The 19,371-nt window shown below is 40.7% G+C and overlaps 1 protein-coding gene across 1 annotated transcript in view; it reads left to right on the top strand.

Annotated features, from left to right (window-relative positions):
• Positions 1-19,371, top strand: part of LOC144763915 (cysteine-rich secretory protein 3-like) — a 75,513-nt gene that overhangs the window by 18,153 nt on the left and 37,989 nt on the right. The window contains exon 4 of the mRNA XM_078649948.1: positions 8,758-8,848. Coding sequence (XP_078506074.1) covers positions 8,758-8,848 — 91 coding nt within the window. The remainder of the gene's footprint in view (positions 1-8,757; positions 8,849-19,371) is intronic.

Below are 19,371 nucleotides of genomic sequence, written 5' to 3'. Positions count from 1 at the left end.
AGGTAACCTGGGCACTGTTATCAGATATATGTACTTTCTAGGTCCTATACATTTTGACTTACACTCCTGGTCATTGGTACCTGTGAACCTATTGGATCAGAGAGTTAGATATTGAAAGATAGAATAACCTTGAACAACAACATGAACACTAATATGCACTCATATAATAACCACAGACTCGAGAAGTTTTGAAAACCTTTATCTAATCTTCATCAAAAGCCATGAACCAGATATTTATTGCAAGCAAACTATCTATAATCAAGATCAGAAATAGCGTACAACTATGCAAAAGATATATTATGCCAACCATTTAGAATTCTGAAAGGAAAGGTAAGAACAAGGAACATACTAAACGGAAAATATAGATAACTGACTTGCAATGATATTTTATAAAGGACGGGTAGGATAAGGTCATGCTATAAGTCACAATTTAGTCGATTTCAAAGAGGGTGGGTAAAGAAAAGGAACACGAAATACAATGACGAGACTGAATTAACCACGTATCTATAGGGTAGGTAAGAAAATGGAACACGCTAATAATTCAGAATAACCACTTGGCTTACTAAAAGGGAAGGTAAAGAAAGGAACATCTTTACATTCATGGACAGTATTTTAACAATTGACTTCAAGGAGGGGAAGAAATGGAACATGCTAATAAACAATTAGGAAATAAGACTTCATTATTTGTCATAAAGGGTGGGTAAGAAAAAAGAATATATGGATATAAAACTTTGGCATTTTCAGGGAGGGTAAGAAAAGGACGCAAATTTGTTACCCATACAGAGTTATATTTACCTAGCACAGTGTGAAGACCAACCCTGGCCACGGGTCAGTTAAGGACAGAAACCCAAAGTTGCAAACGCCAGTAGGCCAGCAGGTGCAGGACAGAATCAGGACAGGAAAGCCAGATTTGGATCAAAACCAGACCACCAAGGCAAAGACCAGCACCCGATGTTCAGTTGCAACACCTGCGCTACTCCCTCTCTGCAGCTATCAGTTAGAACCCCGATTGGGTTATCGAATTCCCCAGCAAAGTGCTCCACCAGCACTTCAGGTCCCAGAACCCCAATTGGGTCAGCGAGTCTTCTGAGAGACTGCTCCTGAGCACCTCTGTTCTCGATCAGCTATTGAGTGCGTTCGGTCAGTAACAGGTCAGTTATTCGGACAAGTCAGACAATTTCTCTAGCTAAATCTATGCTAGTTATACTGTTTTCCAGGTCAGTGTACCACCCCCAATGTTGCAAGTGTAAGGATCCCCAATTTCGATTGGGCAAGAGGGGAGGAGAGGTCGACACACCACCTACATTTTGGATACTTCAGCATTGAATATTGATTTTTACCTTCCCACCCATCAATTTCAGGTTCACATTACATCTTCATTTCACCGTAACAATGGTCTTTTATTAACAAAAACATTGTAATATAACAGGTAAACTCTGGCTTCTCTGGGCAAGGACAAAGTTCAGGTTCTCAGGCGCATCTCGGCTGTGGCCGTCTTGGCTGGGTTTCAATGTCAAATGACTTCAGCCCTCCTCTGGTAGAGTGCCGTGTGCAGAAGAATTTTCAAAATGGCATATTCCTGTCCCTCAGGCCCAAAGATTACGATACATAAAAGGTAAAAGGAAACAGTTTTAGAACACAAAATACATGATTTCACTGTATACCATGTATTTCTACTCAATACCCCTTATCCTAATTTTACCTATAGCATTAGGATTAAGCAGAATGAACAGCTTGGCAAAAGCAGCGATGCAAGCTTCTAGCATGTGAGAACATAAAACAGCCATCTTAATTCTAGTGTGCAGGCGCGAACAGATTTCCCACCAAGACAGCGAGTACGTCAAGTCACATGGGTGTGACTAACGCATGCGCAGTCGGAATTCCCACGTAGCAGCGGCCATCTTAGATGCAAGGGTATTAGGATTAGTAAAACACATAAGCAAGCTTCACTCGGACCCCCAATGTAGGGGAAAAAAATAAAATTAGTAAGACAAACATGTTGATTACTATTAATAACTTTATTCGAGGTTCATGAGTACAAGCAAGTCGCTTTACGTGCGAATCCTTGCTCCATCAGTAGGCCTAGGTAAACATTGGACTCCCGTTACCACAATAGGAGAGTTCAGGACTACGCCATTGAATCTGCAACAGTCACTGATTCACAGTAGCTGTTCTGAAATAGTTTTGTGTATTCTACGTGGGCCAATGTAAAAGCAAATAGTTTACATGCACTGAAACGTAAATGCAACACTATAGCTCAATTGAACTTTACAGCTTTGTCTTTTTTCTTCATGTTGAAAATATATTTCCATGTGTAGTAACCTCTTTCCATACTCCCAGCCCATGTTTGTGTGTGTTCTTTTAAATTTGTAAATCAAGAAACTTGTGCCCCTAAGTTAAATGTAGGTGTCCAAATGGGTTTGTGACTTAGCCCCACAGTTTTAATAGTCCAAGTGTGACAACAGGAAATGTAGCCAGCAAGACAAGGACTATATAGATAAAAAGTAACTGTTTGAAAGCAGAGGCTTCCCAAGCATCATAGATGTATTTGAGTCGACTGTTTAACAAAAGGCCATGACTGGCAACCTAAACAATAAAAAAGCACTCTGTGGCTTTTGCCAAGTCTTTTTCTTGCAAGCTTTGTTAAGTTCAATTGGAAACTTTTCAACTTTGAGAAGTTACAATCTTTCATGATTTAATAAGAAAGGTATGAAAAACAGACTTTTTCTACAACTGATGTTGCAGAAGGAGAACTAGCCCAGACAGTTCTGTATTCATTTGCCATTGTGTATAAGAAACTCTGCAAAAGTAAACCTACAGATAAAAATTATGCATAGATTCCTCTTAGCGACTATCATGAAAATTTCCCAGCAAGGCACGGAAAATAATGGCACGGCCAAGCTTAAAATGGGAATGCATGCAACACTACTAAATTGGCCAAATGGAAGGCCTCAAAGCTTTGCAAAGAAAAATACATTAGCAAAGCCAGTTATAAGCCGTATATGGTGGCTCTGCCAATCCAATGCTTGTTAGAAATGCTTCTGTCAAATTAGCAAAAGATACATGTGCTATAATTCTATTGCAATTTTATTGCCAATATTACACCAGCACAATAAACAATCACGTTGCCTCTAATATATGTAAGGATTTGGTGCTTCCTTTGTGTTTGTGCTGCCAGTCATTTTAACCCATTACCACACATTCATCGACACACTGTCACACTAACTATCTTCGCACAATAGCTCACTCAGGCCCTGCACTCATGCTAACTCATACATTCACTCACTGTCTCACACCAGCTCACTCAATATGCTCACTTGCAGCAAGACTCTCATGCACTCACTCACTCTCAATAACCTCCAACTCACATAGGCTCACCCTAGAACCTTACTCATGCCGTCACTCACATCAACACACATGCATGATTCAAATTTGAAATGTATTTATTCATGCACAAATAATTAAAACCTTTGCATGACAGTCCATACTAATTCTTAAAAAAAATAAATGTAAACACATTTTCACTCAATCAATAAAACTAACTCACACGGTTTTAAAATCGTGGAGTGCTAAGTATGATGTATTTTAGACTGTGATTTTTATATCTGAATAAACAGGGCCTTCGGTGAGTGTGCTCAGTCTTTTTTCTGCATGTGTCAAAAATTGTGCAAGTGTTCAAAATAGGATAATTGGGATTTAGAAAAATGAATAATGGCCTGCCTGCATGCCCTGATATTCCATTGATTAAAGGGCTATTGCAGTGTGTTATTTCATTAGAGAGGACAGGACAAATGCATGACCAAATGAGAATACTCGCTGTAGCTGAGCTTAAACCAGCTCACATATGACCTGCCCACATTAATACACGCGGCTGGCAAGTTTTCAGAGTGCTCCTTGTTTGCAGTGTGCCTAGGTTTCACGCTTGCTTGCTTTTTATGTGACGTCGAGTGGCACAAAACTGCCCCGAGCAATGGAATTGCCTTCCATATTAAAAACAAATGCCCCATCAGTATAATCAATAAATCTGCAAAAAAACAACAAACAAGCTTATGCTAAACAAATGTAGCCTTTCAATGTAAAGCAGAACTTACCCCCAAAATAGATGGACTTGCCTCAGCTGACATCCTGCCTAGTAGGCATTGTGCCCATAGCAATCACCCACAGTCTGTGATGTTACAAAGCATCATGGGGCTCCCCTGCAGAACGTGGTGAGTGCACCCTGAGACGCCCGTACCTCACAGTTATACATGACATTTGGTTGAAACGAGTTCCTTTGAAGTGTTGGGGTCCCTTTCATCGCAGCGGGTGCAGGAACCAGCATTATGCTCCCGTTCACAGTGCAGCCTTTCTCATTGCCAAGACAGTGCTGAAAACCCTGTTCTTATGGTGGAGGAGGTGTTCTTTTGCTCCAGGTTCATGTAACACTTTCCTCCTTTTTCCTCCCCTCAGCCTTCTGCTGAAACCACCCACCCTCGGCTTTTATTAAGTTCTAATTACTTGATTCAGGTGCTTGCAGTATTCAGTGTCATTAGGATCACCCCTCACTCCTGGTCCTAGCTCATATATGGCCCTACCCCGACTGACTCCTTAAGCACCACCCTGTTGTTTGCTCCTGTAGTAGTCTCTGCCTACTACCTGGCTCAATAAAGTGCCCTTCCCCACTTTTTTGTGAGGCACTCCACCCTGCAGCCCCGTAATGCTTTCAATCTCTAGGCTCCATGCTCTCTCCCTTTCTCTAGCCTCAACCATTCTCCTCTCATCCCTCTGGCTTGGATTATTTACTATATGATGCCGTATTGCCTGCTAGCCACACCCATTAATGAAGTAGGTAAAAAGAACCCCCACACATATCCTGTTTCTTTGTATCTGCCAAGACATGATGTGAATAGGGACCAGGGCATTTGAGACAGTTTTGCACTAGTCCTGCAAGACTGTCTGCGGCAAAGGTCTAAACCTTGATTGAAGAGGCGGTAGCTAAAGTTTTGACTACAAGTCTAATAAGCAGGAGAAATCCTATAAACACAAAGACAAGTCAGTATCCTCTGACTTTTCTAGTGAATCTGCTACAGACATAATGAGTACTTCCTGCTCTGGGAAGTATATTGTGAGGGAGGATTTGTCCCGCTGTCTTCTTCATATTTGGAAGTACTTGAGTTTCAATCACCCTCCAGCAAGTGAGCAGGAAGATGGGTTGTTTCCACAATATTCCAGCCTCCTTAGTCAGCTTTTCTTATGCATTGAACCCAGCTGATTGATCTTCAGCAGAGGCGCTGGATCACGAAGTTGACAATAGTTATAACATTTTTTATGAAGCAAGTAATTTGTCACTTAGAGCACCGATGTATGCACTATACACTTCCCAGTCATTGGTACAGGACTTTGAAATTCTGGCACAGGCCATTCAGGAGGGAACAGATTATTTAGAACTACTCCTAAAGATGGACCAAAAATGATCATTTTTGGCAGACATGTCATCTGACATCATTAAATCTACTACAATTAAATTAGGATCCACGATTTTGTCCAGACAACATTTTTGACTTCATTGTTGGAAGGCGTATTTTGTTGAGAAGTCCTCTTTTTTAATGATTCTATTTTTTTGGTCAAGAAAGTTTTGGGGATCATCTTAATGTGATGATAACAAGGTCTTTCAAGAGAAAAGGCACACTCGGTCATACACAAGTATTTCTTTGAAGTCTTCAAGACCTTACAAGTCCTGTACGCCACCGAAACAGCACTTTTTGTTTCATTCCGGTGGCAACGGAGCTTAGCCATAACAACAAGGCCATGTATAGCCATCCTGTGTGGCTTTTCATGACTATGTAGATATGGATTGAGGCAACGCAGCACAAGTCGCTGCATTGCCTCACTCTTAGATGGGTAGGCATGCCTTGGGCTTTATGGTGGGTGTTCCCACTTAAAACTTATGGCATTTGACACATTCCCTGATTTACAACAAGTTGCAAACCTGGCAATGCATCATACATTTATGCCTCCCTAGGGGAGGTGAAGGGGAGGTGCAACGAGGAGAAATAACCATAGCATTTAGCATTTAGCAGCTCACATAGAAAAATGAAACCACCTCCATTGATTGTTTATGTGCAGTAAGGTGTCCCTTCCTCTACAAAAATAATCATCCCTACAACGGGGACACTCTTGCACCACGGTGCCTTCTTTGGCGCACAGCAGCCATTTGAGCACCAACGCAGTAAAAAGGACAGGAATGCAGCGTATCTTATGTATAAAATGCATTTATGCCATTTACTTGTGACGTAGAGCAGCACAGCAGGAAGGCTTGCGGCGCTGCCCAATGCTAAAAGTTTGTAAATGAGGGCCAAAATCATCTAGAATAAAGAGATTTCCGGCAAAAACATTTGATAAAAACACAGCGATCTGTAATGTCTGCAGATCTAACCATTGGTTCCGACAATTGGCCTTTTCTATCCATATCAGATCAGATGGGGGAAGAATTGTGGCTTATCAATCTTGTGGCTCAACTCAATCACTGTGCTGAATTTATTCAGGTGGGGATTTTTTATAGAGTTCAAATCATTGCCTCCAAACAGGGGAGCCATCAATACTCTTCTCCCCAAATCTTCAGTAATAAGGAGGCCTTGTAGTTGGTTTGGAATTTCAGCATTGGTAGCAGAGAGAGCTGTTTTTTAATTCCTTTGGGAGAAAAGGTTTCGAGGTGTATATTCCAATCTCTTTCTTGTTTAAAAACCATCTGGGAAGTTCCGACACTTCCTCCATCTCAAGAAAGTCAGCTCATGGGTAAGGACAATTTATTGAAAGATTGTCACTTTACAGCAAGTTATTCCAATGGTGTCAAACCAGGACTTGCAGACAAACAGGATCTACAGAACATGTATCTGCATATTCCTATTCACCTGGCTAATTAAGTTTCTGCATTTGGCAATGGAAGGTTCTCGTTTCCAGTTCAGAGTCATTCCTTTTGGGCATAAAGTCTGCCCCTCAGGTTTCCTCAAAAGAGTTCATTAATAGTTGTACTGCTTCAAGAAAGGATCTGTGTCCAGCCCTACTTGGGTGATTCCCTTATTCTATTGTCATCTATGCTGCTGACAGTCTCATCTAACAAAGGTTCTCATGGTTCTTGAGGGACTCAGATTTGTAATGAATCTCATGAACTCCCAGTTGATCCCCTTCCAGGATCAGATCTTCATTGGAGCAAGAATTCTGACAGAATGTGAAATAGTGACTCTATCAGACAGGAGAAAAGTGAAGATTAAGACCAGATCTCAAAGCTGTTGACTATGGACTACCCAAAGGTGGCAGCTTTGGTACAAGTTGAAGGGGATTTAGCTACCAGAGAGTTATTAGTCTTGTGGGCAAGATTCCATCTAAACAAATGGATCAGACACATCCTTCATCACTGGTCTCCTATTTTCCAGGATTAGTCAATCAGCAACTTCTGTGGTGGATGGATTCCGAGTAAACACATATTGAAAAGTATTCTTCCATGTCCACAAATTCCAGTGAAAGAGGCTGTGCTGCATGGACATACTCTCATCTGATTAATGGGTTATAGGCCTATGCCCAGTAAGGCCAGTGATCCAACAGAAAGGAGCTATAGGCGATCTGGCTGCCTCTCCTGGAATTTGGTCTTCTGCTGTGGGAGAAACTGGTGGTAATCAGAACAGACAATATGAAGACGAAATCACATATAAACCATAAGTAGGAAAAAAAAAGCTCTTTCATTATAGAAGTTTACAGAGCAGATTTTTGCATGCGCCCAGGGCAAGATCAGCTCTCAGGCAACAGGTTACTTCAATATAGTGACATATAAAATTGAGCATGGAGATTCCGTCATCTTGGAAGTTCTGTCTCTTTCCCGAAATATTTGTTCAGATTTGTCAGACATGAGGTCTCCCAGCAACAGATTTGTTTGCATCAGTTTGAAACTTTCCTCTTCATCGATTTTGTTCAAAAGCAAAAAAGACAAAGGGGCCCATTAGTATGGTGGCATACCAGTGGGAAATGGGATTGCCCTCTAAGGGTGCGGCAGTCGCGTACATCCCATTAGGATGCGCCCGCCACACTGGCGGGCGCATCCCGCATTTTTAACATTGCAGCGGGCGGCGCTGAAGCCACCGCCTGCCACAATGCCAAAAATGCATGTTGTGCTTTTCAATGCACAACTTGACAGGCACCATGCGGTGCCTGCCACTTTGTACATTGAAATGCAGGGGGATACCATAGGTACCCCTAATGTGCACCCCCAAATGCCCCGGAGTCCCTGGATGTCCGCAACGGGGCCCCCAAGCAGTCTCTGCATGCCTTTCCGGGCGGCAATGGCACCACGGAAAGGTATTTCCAAAGCCACATTGTAATATGACTGGCGGTGTCTTTCAGACACCGTCACCATATTGAACCCTTTGTGACCGGGCAGAAAAGCTGCGGACAGTCTTTCCATCTGCCGCGGACCCCCCAGCCATTGTAATATGGCGGTGGGCCATTTCTGCAAGGATGGTGGGTGGATCAACCCGCCGGGCTGGCGGTGACTACTGCCGGCCTGGCAGGTGGCGATCCGCCCCATCCTAATTGGGCCCCAAGTCTTTGTACATTGATGCCCCCGTACACCCATGGCCAGTCTCTGTGCCTTTAATCTGTTTCCTTTGATCGTCCGATATCTTGTCAGAATGAGGAGAGAGTGTGCTCAGGTTATCTTGATTGCTTCAGTTTGGCTTGCCCTTGTTGCTTTAATTTGTATACAATGTGTACTATCTTTCACTGCAGGTGTGGAGCAAAGAAGCTGCAGCGAATGCTAAAAAGGTTGCTGCAAAATGCATTTTCAAACACAGTTCTGCTGAGGAACAATTAATTGGAAGTAAGTCCAAAATTATTACTCCGTATGGCATATTCTTATTTTTATTGCACTTAAAAATTTAACAGAACTCTGCGCGCTACAGTAGCTTCTTCTTAGCTCTTTGCAAAATTACCTCCACAAGGTTTTCTAAGAGGTCATGAGAGAAGAGAAAACAATGAGAATCATGTTGTTAAATATTTTCCTATAGGGTGATGTTTCTGTTTTGATGTTTTTCTGAAATGTTGACCTTCCCAGTAGGTTTCTTATGTTGTGATTGGGGTACATTTTAAAGTGACAGGCCTCGATGGTAGAAATATTTCTCCTTTCATAGATGTGGGGCATATACATATATATATATATATATATTTCTATTACTATTACTGGCAGGCACAGACCACAGCAGAATATCCTTCAAAAAGGTACGTGGGCAGGTTTCAAGGTTCCATCGTGTAATTTATTCTTCACCCATATTGATACAGACAAGTGTCCGCCTCGATCGCCTCCAAGGTTCCCACCTGTTGGAAACGCACTCTGACATCGGATCAGCAGGCGGATCCAGTTTACAGCATGCCTGTCGATTCACGCCGGACGGGTTTCGTGCTCATTGCACTCTTCAGCGGTGCGACAGTCCCACCTCCCACTTAAAAATATGAGACCTCCAATGAGCGACTCAAATGAGTCCGTGCAGGTTTTTGTGGGTCCTGTAGTGTGTGCCTCAGTTATGTGCCGCTGTCTGAGATATTTCAAGCCCACCAATGGGCCTCCACTCGCACATCCGGCTTGTCAATCCTCCATGGATGTCTCCACATTGAGACTCCATTTTTCAGAGCTCCGTGGCCCCAAATTTCCGGGTGGTGCATCCGCCGCGGCTGGGAGGCCGCGTATAATTCAAAGCTCCAAAGTTCCCACCTATTGGAGACGCACTCTGACATCCACTGCAGCAACCTTCATGAGGTAAAAGTGCGAGTGGAGGCCCATTGCTGGGCTTGAAATATCTCAGACAGCGGCACATAACTGAGGCACACACTACAGGACCCACAAACCAATGCAGACTCATATTTCAAGCCCAGCAATGGGCCTCCACTCGCACTTTTACCTCATGAAGGTTGCTGCAGTGGATGTCAGAGTGCGTCTCCAATAGGTGGGAACCTTGGAGCTTTTATGAATATAAATATATATATATATATATATTTTTTTTTTTTTATTGACCAATTTCATAGAGACAAGCAAAGTTATACCAACAATAAGCAGTAGATCAATAGGAACCATATAGCTCAGTGCCCAGTTATTTAAGCAAACCAATCCTTCAGAGCACTGCCTCTTTCCGGTCTTTCAAAACTGATCTAAAAATACTTCTCTTCCAAAGACACTTCCAGGAATAATTCAACCCAGGTCATGACCCTCATGGCTGCATGGCATTCACATGAGCTCAATTATGTAAATATGTTTTCTATACGTGTTTCACCTTAATTATGCTACCCTTCATTTGTATAATCATGGTTGTATGTGTAACTTGTTAATATGTAAATGTCATCGCGAATCCATTATGTAACTTGCTTTGTTCTATTGTAAAGCGCTCTGACAACTTTGGGTAATGTTCGTGCTGTATCAAATTGCATTAAATAAATACATTTGCATTAATTACATCATGAATGCCGGGTTAGAGTCCTCCTCCTAAGGGTGTACCACATTCTTCATAAATTCCCTGTATTCATGGATATAGCTGGCTTCCTTGCCAGAGCCACTTGCTCCACCAGTCGACTCCGCAATCCCCACCCCTGCTGTCAAAGTTCACCAGGTCACTCAACCCATCCTATACCCCCTCCTTATGGTGTAGCCTAAGTGTGCTACCAGGGGTTTCAAGCAATTGTGTGTGCACACTTAGTGGGCACCCCACCCCATTTGCATCTTGAAACACCATCAGTAGTGTAGTCCATGCTTCAAGATTGTCCTGCAGGCTTGTCGTCCCGCCTGCAGTCTTTAATGTTTATCGCCTCTGCAAACGCCATATCCTTATACCACAGTGTAACCAAGGGGGCCCTGTTACCCAACCACCCTATTGCCAATGGCCTTTTAGCCAGTAGCAGGGCCAATTGCAAACATTTCCAGTGCATTTTCCTCCCTCTATGCTTTATGACCCACTGGAGGCATTGCAACAACCCCTCATCTATGGTAATACCAGATACTGAGGTCAGAGGTTTGACCAGCCCGGACAATAAGCGCGCACCCTGGAACATGTCCAGGCCAGATGCAAGAAGGAGGCACATCTGCACCGCACCACGGACAATCTGCACTCCTGCCCCAGAGCATCCTGCAGATGTGAGTTACATCTGAATGTCAAGCCCTGATTCACGTATCTTTTCATATGAATAGTTAAGAGAAGGAAGGCCTGATGTTTCACAGAATTTATCAGAAAGCAAATCGCACTGTTGAAAATTCATGAGTAATTTGCATCTAAGGCCCTCATTACAAGTTGGATGAAATAGAATAGTGTATTACCACTATTGGTAAATATCATTACTCGGGATAGATATTTACGAAATATGGTAGATACCTTCTACTCCAAGTCTCGAATTGAAAATGATGTATAACATACAGAAAATGTGTTTAACACACCAAATTCTACATGATTTGTCTTTTTTTCAGAACTGATACATTTTAAAAGGTTTGACTCTAACAGGGGAAAACTGAGGAATCCAATAATTCTGTCTCATAATACAGCTGTCAGAATGTAGCTATAGGTTCTAGAGCTATTGCAGGTCCTGAAAACATTCTTATTATTTCCATGGATTTGTCTTCTATATTTACTTTATTTTTAGCCTGTGAAAATCGATTTAAATTGTGCGATTATAACAGTTTCCATTGTCTTGAAATGTTTGTCTCATTGCTTTAAAAGGTTATAGGTAAGAAGTGAACCAGAGTGTTGTCTGGAACCTTGAAGAAGCTTTTGCATAAAGAGCATTTGTACCTACATCAAAAATAGAACAATCAATGTACAAATACATCAGATTATCAATTTATTCAACTATATATGAAAAAACATTAAAAACTATGTAACGGTGCAGTAGAGGTGTGGTGAGAAATGTACTTGATGTTCTCATCAAGTGATAAACGTGTGACAATACGTGGTCAAGAGTGTGTATCAAGTAAGAACAACACAGCCCATTTTATTCTAATATAAATTCAGATTGGGATCATGAACTGGTCGGCAATGTTTCGATCCTTTAGACATATAGAAGGATCTTCATCATGACTCTAGGAATACATGAGCCCAAGAAAAATAGAGGACTAAAAGAGAGCACAGAAAAAATAGTGTTAAAGTAGAAAAGGCTGTAGTTCAGGATTACAATGTTCACAATAAGCAGATATGCAATGGGCCTAATCAAAATAGCGGTAAAAATTGGAGGTGGGACATAGTGAATCAGACTAGAGTAAATCCAGAGAGACTCAAAGTTACCTGTGTAAGGATTGTATAGACTCTCGAAGGCCTCAAAAATTGCCAGTGTAGTTCGGATAGTACATGAAAGAAGTGTTTCCAGTTGTAAATTTTAAAGAAAAGTCATTGATAAAGAAGCTCTGTTTTGATGGAGTACATGGAAATCTAGACTCAAAGTATCCCTCAATGAGACAAATGAAAGGGTTATTCTGAACCCTATTTTCCACTCTATAACTGATATTTTTCATTCACCACTTCTAGGACAAGTAAAGAATGTAAAAGTAGATTCCCAACGCTTACCAAAAAATAGAAACAATATAAAATGTGTGGAATTTAAAAATGGTAACAGCAAAATCAAGAGCATAAATTTGAATTCCAATTGATGAAATACTTCCAAGAAATGTTTCTCTTTCACTTATGTTATATATTAAGTGCCTAAAAAGGGGAACAGTTTGATAATTGCAGTTTGGATGACCTCAAAAGGGGTTCTCCCACTGCACTACTGTTTTCAGCTATACAAAAAATGAGCAAAGGCAATTATCCCCTAAGGAGACATAATCTATTGCAGATTATTCTCAAAATTAATTATCTAATTCTTTGATATAGCTTAATTTCCTTCGATAAAGGCATCAGCTAACACCTCAATTACAAAGGTACTTTTTAACATAGAACTGACAGAGACTGTTATCATAAGCATATGCTCCTCTAAGAATTTTTGGCCTGGTGATGTATCTGCCTTCTGAGACTTGAGTTGATGTTAATTAATCTCATATTATAGAAGGGCATTGTTCTGTCCCTTAAACGTTATGTCCTAAAGAACAATCCAGTCGTCACTTTTTTCCTCCAAATTAGGTGAAAACTGGTCTGGGGTTCCTTGTGTCACATTCAGAGGGGACCTGGCCTGGAAGTTCAGCTGGACTGCTGATTTGCAATTGCTGGGTTATCTCTGAGGTAAAATGTCCCCAGAGACTAAATTCTAATCCATCTAGACCCTACTTTAGTTATCCTAATCAATGATTAGTAAATTTGCTAAATCAAGGCAGTATACATATAGAAAAATACACACACATAACTATCAGCAACAGCAGAATCAGAACAAATATGCCCTGTGGTGGCCTTCACTCCAATTTTCCATAATCCACAAGAGAGCCAATATACACACAGCCTTGTGGTCTTAAGTTGGACCACCAGGCTGTGTGTAAGTTGTTGGCATAATTCTCTCTACATGTGTTGCTTCAATAAAGAAACATTCCATTGACCTGCAGACTTTTGCACCCTAATTCTCTAAAGACAGAGGTTCATATAAGGCACTTATCTACTCTCTCCAGTTATGGACGGACACAGCTTAGGAACTCTCATTGGTTCAGATTCAATTACAATAATATAATTTGTAAATCAGAGCGATCAAGTGTGGCTCAATGGTTAGAGCGGCAGACCCTGATGCAGAGGTCTAGCCCGGGACCAGGGTTCAATTCCCCGCCTCGGCGGGTCTTGAGCTAAAAAATTCCACGGACCTGATAATTCTCGCCTCGGTGCCTATTCCAATCATGGAGTCCCACTCTGCAACTCTGGGCAATAGCTTGCTTAATCTCCACAACCGCCCCCACAACACTAAGGATGCCTGGCCTCCACCTGGGGGTGCCCAGGAGTGGACACCTCACAGGGAAAGCCAGGATGGGTTCCACAGCGGTATTCGTACAAGCGCCTTGAGACCCTTGAGGGTGAGTAGTGCGCTATACAAGTATCAATTTAAATTTTTTTTTTACATTTTTACTGATATGCAGGTCTAAAAAGTACTAAGTACCTTATATGACAGACAAAGATCTCAGCATGACATATTGCAGTTCATTACAAAAAAGGGACAGGCAGGTAACTTTAGTCCCGATGTTTATCCTTAACCCGTAGTGACAGCTATGTTGTATCAACTGTTACATCATATCTGAGGCTGCTGGGATGTTTTGATACTGAAGATGCCTCAGGCACAACTCCTTGTTCATGCAGATTGGCAGGCAGCAACACTTCTTGAGTAGCAACCAAAGCAACTTGAACAATCGCCAAAGCACCCGTGTAAAACCTCGGAAAGAAACACATGCATGCTGAGTATTAATCTGGTTCTGCAAGTGTGAGGAGCAATGAAGTGTGGTAATAATTTCTGAACTACTTCTTGTTCTTAGTATTCACTTCCATTAATATTTTAACCACGCTCCTTCGTAGGTTAGTAGAGCACACTTCACACACATACACACACACATTAGCGCAAGATTAACACTTAGATTGTATTTGTTTGGTGATTGGGCAAGCTTTTTCATAATATGAAAAATGTAATTAGTACTGCAAACACATTGTGCTCATAAACATCAAAATGGATGTTGCATTGGTGAGGCAGCAAATTTGAAAAAGCCTAGTTTCATTATGGCAATCGAAAAGACTGAGATTGACATAACGGTCTCTAAGACGGTTGCTATCTGGTTGCCAGACATAAAAAAAAAGGGCGGAGGGTTGATTAGAATATCTAACTGCGCCTGTTTTGAAGGGGGAAAACTACATTGCTTAATAAACAGTTTGAAGGACAACCTGGCAACAAATTAAGCTCTCTTTTCCTACGGTGCTGTTGCTGCCGGGGGGAGGAGAGGACTGGAATGTAGGTTTAATAGTGTAAACTGAAATAGATAATAGGGTTGAGGCTATGAAGGATTCCTTTTTTCTTCCACCTTTTTGGCTTTTATATTAATCTTGTTATATAGGATACATTTTGATGCAGTTGTGGAAGGAGTTTCATCATTGTTATTTAATGGGTGCTTTGAATCTAATAGTCCAGCAGATCATATATTTTTAGCTGCAGAACTTACTGCCTAATTGACTTTCATGCTAGTGTGTATGAGGACTTTATCAACTTAAGGGATTGTAAAATCCTAGCATGGACATAAGTGGCTATTTCGCCATCTTCATTGCTTGATAGCCGTAAACGGCTCTCAGGTAATTACAGCTTTGTAGATAAGCAGCTGTAAAAGAAGGGAAGATACAATATACAGACAAAAATTATACCAACAATCATCAGATTGTTCCTGATAACAATTTTTATTTTAAAACTGCTGATTGAACTCTGAATGTGTTACTGGTGAATGATGTTTTGGTCAACTAAGCGATCCATCCAGGCTTGTTAAAGACTGTCTGAAACGTAAACACATTCTGCAAAAGCCTCTTCATGACTGGTAAAGAGAACATTCTGACAAGCATCCCTCAATGTAGGAGGTCAAAGAATGTTCAGGTATAACTCAGCAAAAAAACTTCACTGAATATATAATTGGAATTTAATAGAAGATGTGATTCATTTGACTGCCTGTTGAGGGTTTATGTTTACTGATTGCACAAGGTACTTTGAATGTTTTAACCAACTCTGACTCTGGTATCCCAGAAAGTATCTGGGCTGATTATGTAGCTAAACGTGTTGCAGGAAATATGCCTGATGGTTCACCTGTGCTACAAGAGGCTGTATGTAAGAATTTCATAGTCAAACATACTGACCTACAACCTGTCCAATATTGACTACCAATTTGTGATTAAGGTAGGTATGTATAGATCATTAGAGATTTACAATTCTTAACTCCACATCTATGTACTTCAAAGATACATATATCTTTATTGAATGTAGATGTGAAGTTAAGAATACTAATTGTATTAACGACTTAGATGTAGTTGGTATTCTGTAATTGATATTTTTGCAGGGTGATGTGAATACATCAGTATTCTGGTAGTACAGCAAGTCACATCAGGATGATAATTTGTTAAAATGTTTGACAAATGATATGACAACAAATAATGAAGTTTCTCAAATCTAATAGTGCTTCTAACGCAAACTGAATAATCAGCATTGTGCTACAGTATCTTCAAAGTTGGTGGGATTGTTGTTCCTTTATTTAAGTCAGTGGTGGCTGCTTAGCTCCACCTTGGAGGGGTTGGTATTATAAGGCCTCTATTTAAATTAAAAGGAAGCTGGGGATCGTAATAAACGTCTTGGAGTATGTTTCCTGCTCCTTCAGGGGACAGAGGCAAGCTTTCTGCACATGCTTCTGTACTTTCCTCTTGATGGTGCACATAACTTCTTGAAGTCAAAAGGTGATTTTGTATGCCTGTTTTTAGATAGCCAGCTCACATTTAGAAGCAGTGACAGGTAAGGACCAACCAAGTGACCCCTGGATTTAAAGCCAGCTTCCTGAAATGTGCAGTGACTCCGGAGTCCTTGGTGAACATAGGCATGCCATATTATCCCCTGTAATCGTTTTCTGCCTGAACATCTGCAAATCAGTCTGTGTCTCTTTTTGTCAAAGCTGGACATATGATGAGGCAGGTGGACAGGCAGAACACCCCTTTTGAGAGGGTGTTTTGCAGTGGCCTTGTCCTTTGCCACATTTCTATACTCATGAGTCCAAATATTGATCCACTTTTATGAAAGGGAGTTCCTATTAGACACAAATATGGTATACAATGGCTTATACAGGGAGGGATCACAGGAGAAAGAACTGCAGAAGGAACATCAGGAAAGGGAAGCAGTCCATTTGATTCTTGTTGCCTCTGTCTAGCCCAACCCACTATTCATGAAGCTAAAGACTGATATCAGCACTGAATCTGCTGTTGACTATACCAGAGAGTTTGGGCCCATAGACACTCTAAAACCACTTACAAACACAAGGGCCTCCGATTTAGCCTTGTATGAGCTAATAGGGACTAAGATAATTAGAAAAGGATGCTATTTCCTTCATGAGTACCTGCAATGTAATGAAGAAAAGGCCTAACTAACAACAAGAGTCAAAAATATGTATCATGTCAATAGCACATTTCAAAATAAAGACACAATCTGTATACTCAATACAGAAAACAATGATAGATTGTCAATTCTTTTGTTATTTCAAATGTTACAGTACAGGTAAAATCACAATTAGAAATACAGTTCATGGTCGATACATTATAAAATCAATAGCCAGCATGAGAGGAGAGAAAGAGAGACAAAAAATAAAATAGACATTGCAATATCAATATGCAATTCAAGATTCTTATGAACCTAAGATCAATGAGCTAATGCAATAGTCAGAAAAACCCAACCCTTTGGCCGAAAAGGTATAGCTTGAGCAACATCACCAGCCGATGGAGTGCAATGTATTAGGATAATTCCATTCAAGGAAAATTCAAAGTTTGGACTGACATTATGTCACGCACAGGATTGCAAGGATATAGCCAGCCAGAGTAGCATTGAGAGTACAGCAGCAATAAGCTATCCCACTTGTTCTTTTCCCACAAAATAATTTATACCCCAAGAGGCTCACAATTTCAATCTTCAACTGTTTTTTTTAACAGTTTACACAGTTATATTGTTTAGGATCCATGAAGTGATCATTCTCCAGCCTAATTCATCGGGAACGTCTAACAAAATAGTATTTTTTTCAACTGCAAGATGTCAAGTCACCTCGGAAGAAGGAAACAGTCGAAACATCTCCATATCCGCACGCTCGCTTCCACATCGGCCTGCAACATAGTTGACACAATTACTCAAAGAGAGAAATACTCTAACTGTAGGAAGGAAATTCTAGTGATATGATGTGCACAACTAAAGCTAATAAAGCAACATTTTTTGGAAATAATGAAGGACAAACTAGGTTCCTTCCGAGGCCAACGTTACACAAAGGAAATAACACTAACATGTTTTGAGACCTTCGCAAAGAAATCATAATATCATAGTTTTTCTAAGAATAATAAACACTGTCATTAATAATGTATAAGAAAATAGAGAAAATGCACAATATAACGATATACTGAAATCATAATTTCAATTAAATTCATAAGTATAGTCTAGTTTTTGAATTATAGGTTATCACTTTCTTAATATGCAAAAGAAAACATAATCAAAAAACCTTTTACTCCACGCATTTTTCATTATCGTATTTTCTACAATTCTACTTGTAAGTTACTTAGTACATTCATTAAGTCGCACTCTCATTTCATAATCATTTCTCAAAACACTAGTTTTCTACCTTTCTGCATGATTTTCATTGCAGCTTTTGATTACTAAATGTGTTGTGTCTTTTCTTGCACGTTTTCACGTTGCACTTTAAAAACTCCTACGTTAATAATTTTCCACACTGTTAGATATGTTTATTAAAACACACTTAATGAGCAGACTTGATCAAGAAGAAATATTCTCAAATAATCATGATCCATCAGGTGAGGCCTGATTACTACCTAATCCACCCCTTCATAGGACATGAACATCCTGAGTTCCTCTTCTGACCTCCGCCTGGTTTACTTCACCCCATTTATGGTGGGCCCTGAGGGAGAGGTGTTTTATAAACCCATAGTACCTCAAAATTAAGAGGATAACTTAATAAAATACAGAAGGGTCCTGATCAGACCTTTTCTGAAAAGTTGGATTCATTTAATTAAGCGGTAACACTGTGGAAGGCCAAGGTGGTTAGAAGGCAGGCTATATCCTAGGCACTTGGGGAAAAAAAGAGAGCTAATGTATACAATTGAATCAGAAATACTTAAGATGGAAAATTCCTGTAACACTGATATGTCAAATCCATATAGAGATTTAAGGAATGGATACACTGTCTTGAATTACTGGCTCTACGATTGGTTGAGCAAGAGAGACCTGCTATCCTCCAGAAACCAAGCATCTGATGTTTTCATTCCTGCACTGTCAAAAAGAAAATTAAATCAGTAAAATCAAGCAATCGGAAAGAGTACATTACCTGATATTAACACCGTCCTTTATGAAATTTCCCTGGTTTTATGTACCGGACCCTTCATGCTTGCAGTGAAGTGCACACAGGATGCTGGGGACAGCTAATGAAAATAGGTGGAACTTGTGAGAAGTAAGCCTGGCATATGATGTCCACTAGTTCTAATGGGCACCTTGCACCAGTTTAATCGACCCTTATTGATGGTGGTTGTAAAGTCAACCTTATAGAAAGCTATCCTAGTGGTAGCATGGACCACTAGGATAGCTGGATTCAAGCTGTCCCACAAAGGATCTAGTTGACTGCAGTGTCGGGATCTAGACTGGACTCAACAAGCCTTGGCAAACACAACCCACGCAGTATGTCAAGATTGG

The sequence above is a fragment of the Lissotriton helveticus genome, chromosome 6 (assembly GCF_964261635.1).
Source record: "Lissotriton helveticus chromosome 6, aLisHel1.1, whole genome shotgun sequence".
NCBI lineage: Eukaryota > Metazoa > Chordata > Amphibia > Caudata > Salamandridae > Lissotriton > Lissotriton helveticus.
The sequence above is the reverse complement of the archived record's forward strand: the minus strand, read 5'-3'. Positions and strand labels throughout refer to the sequence as shown.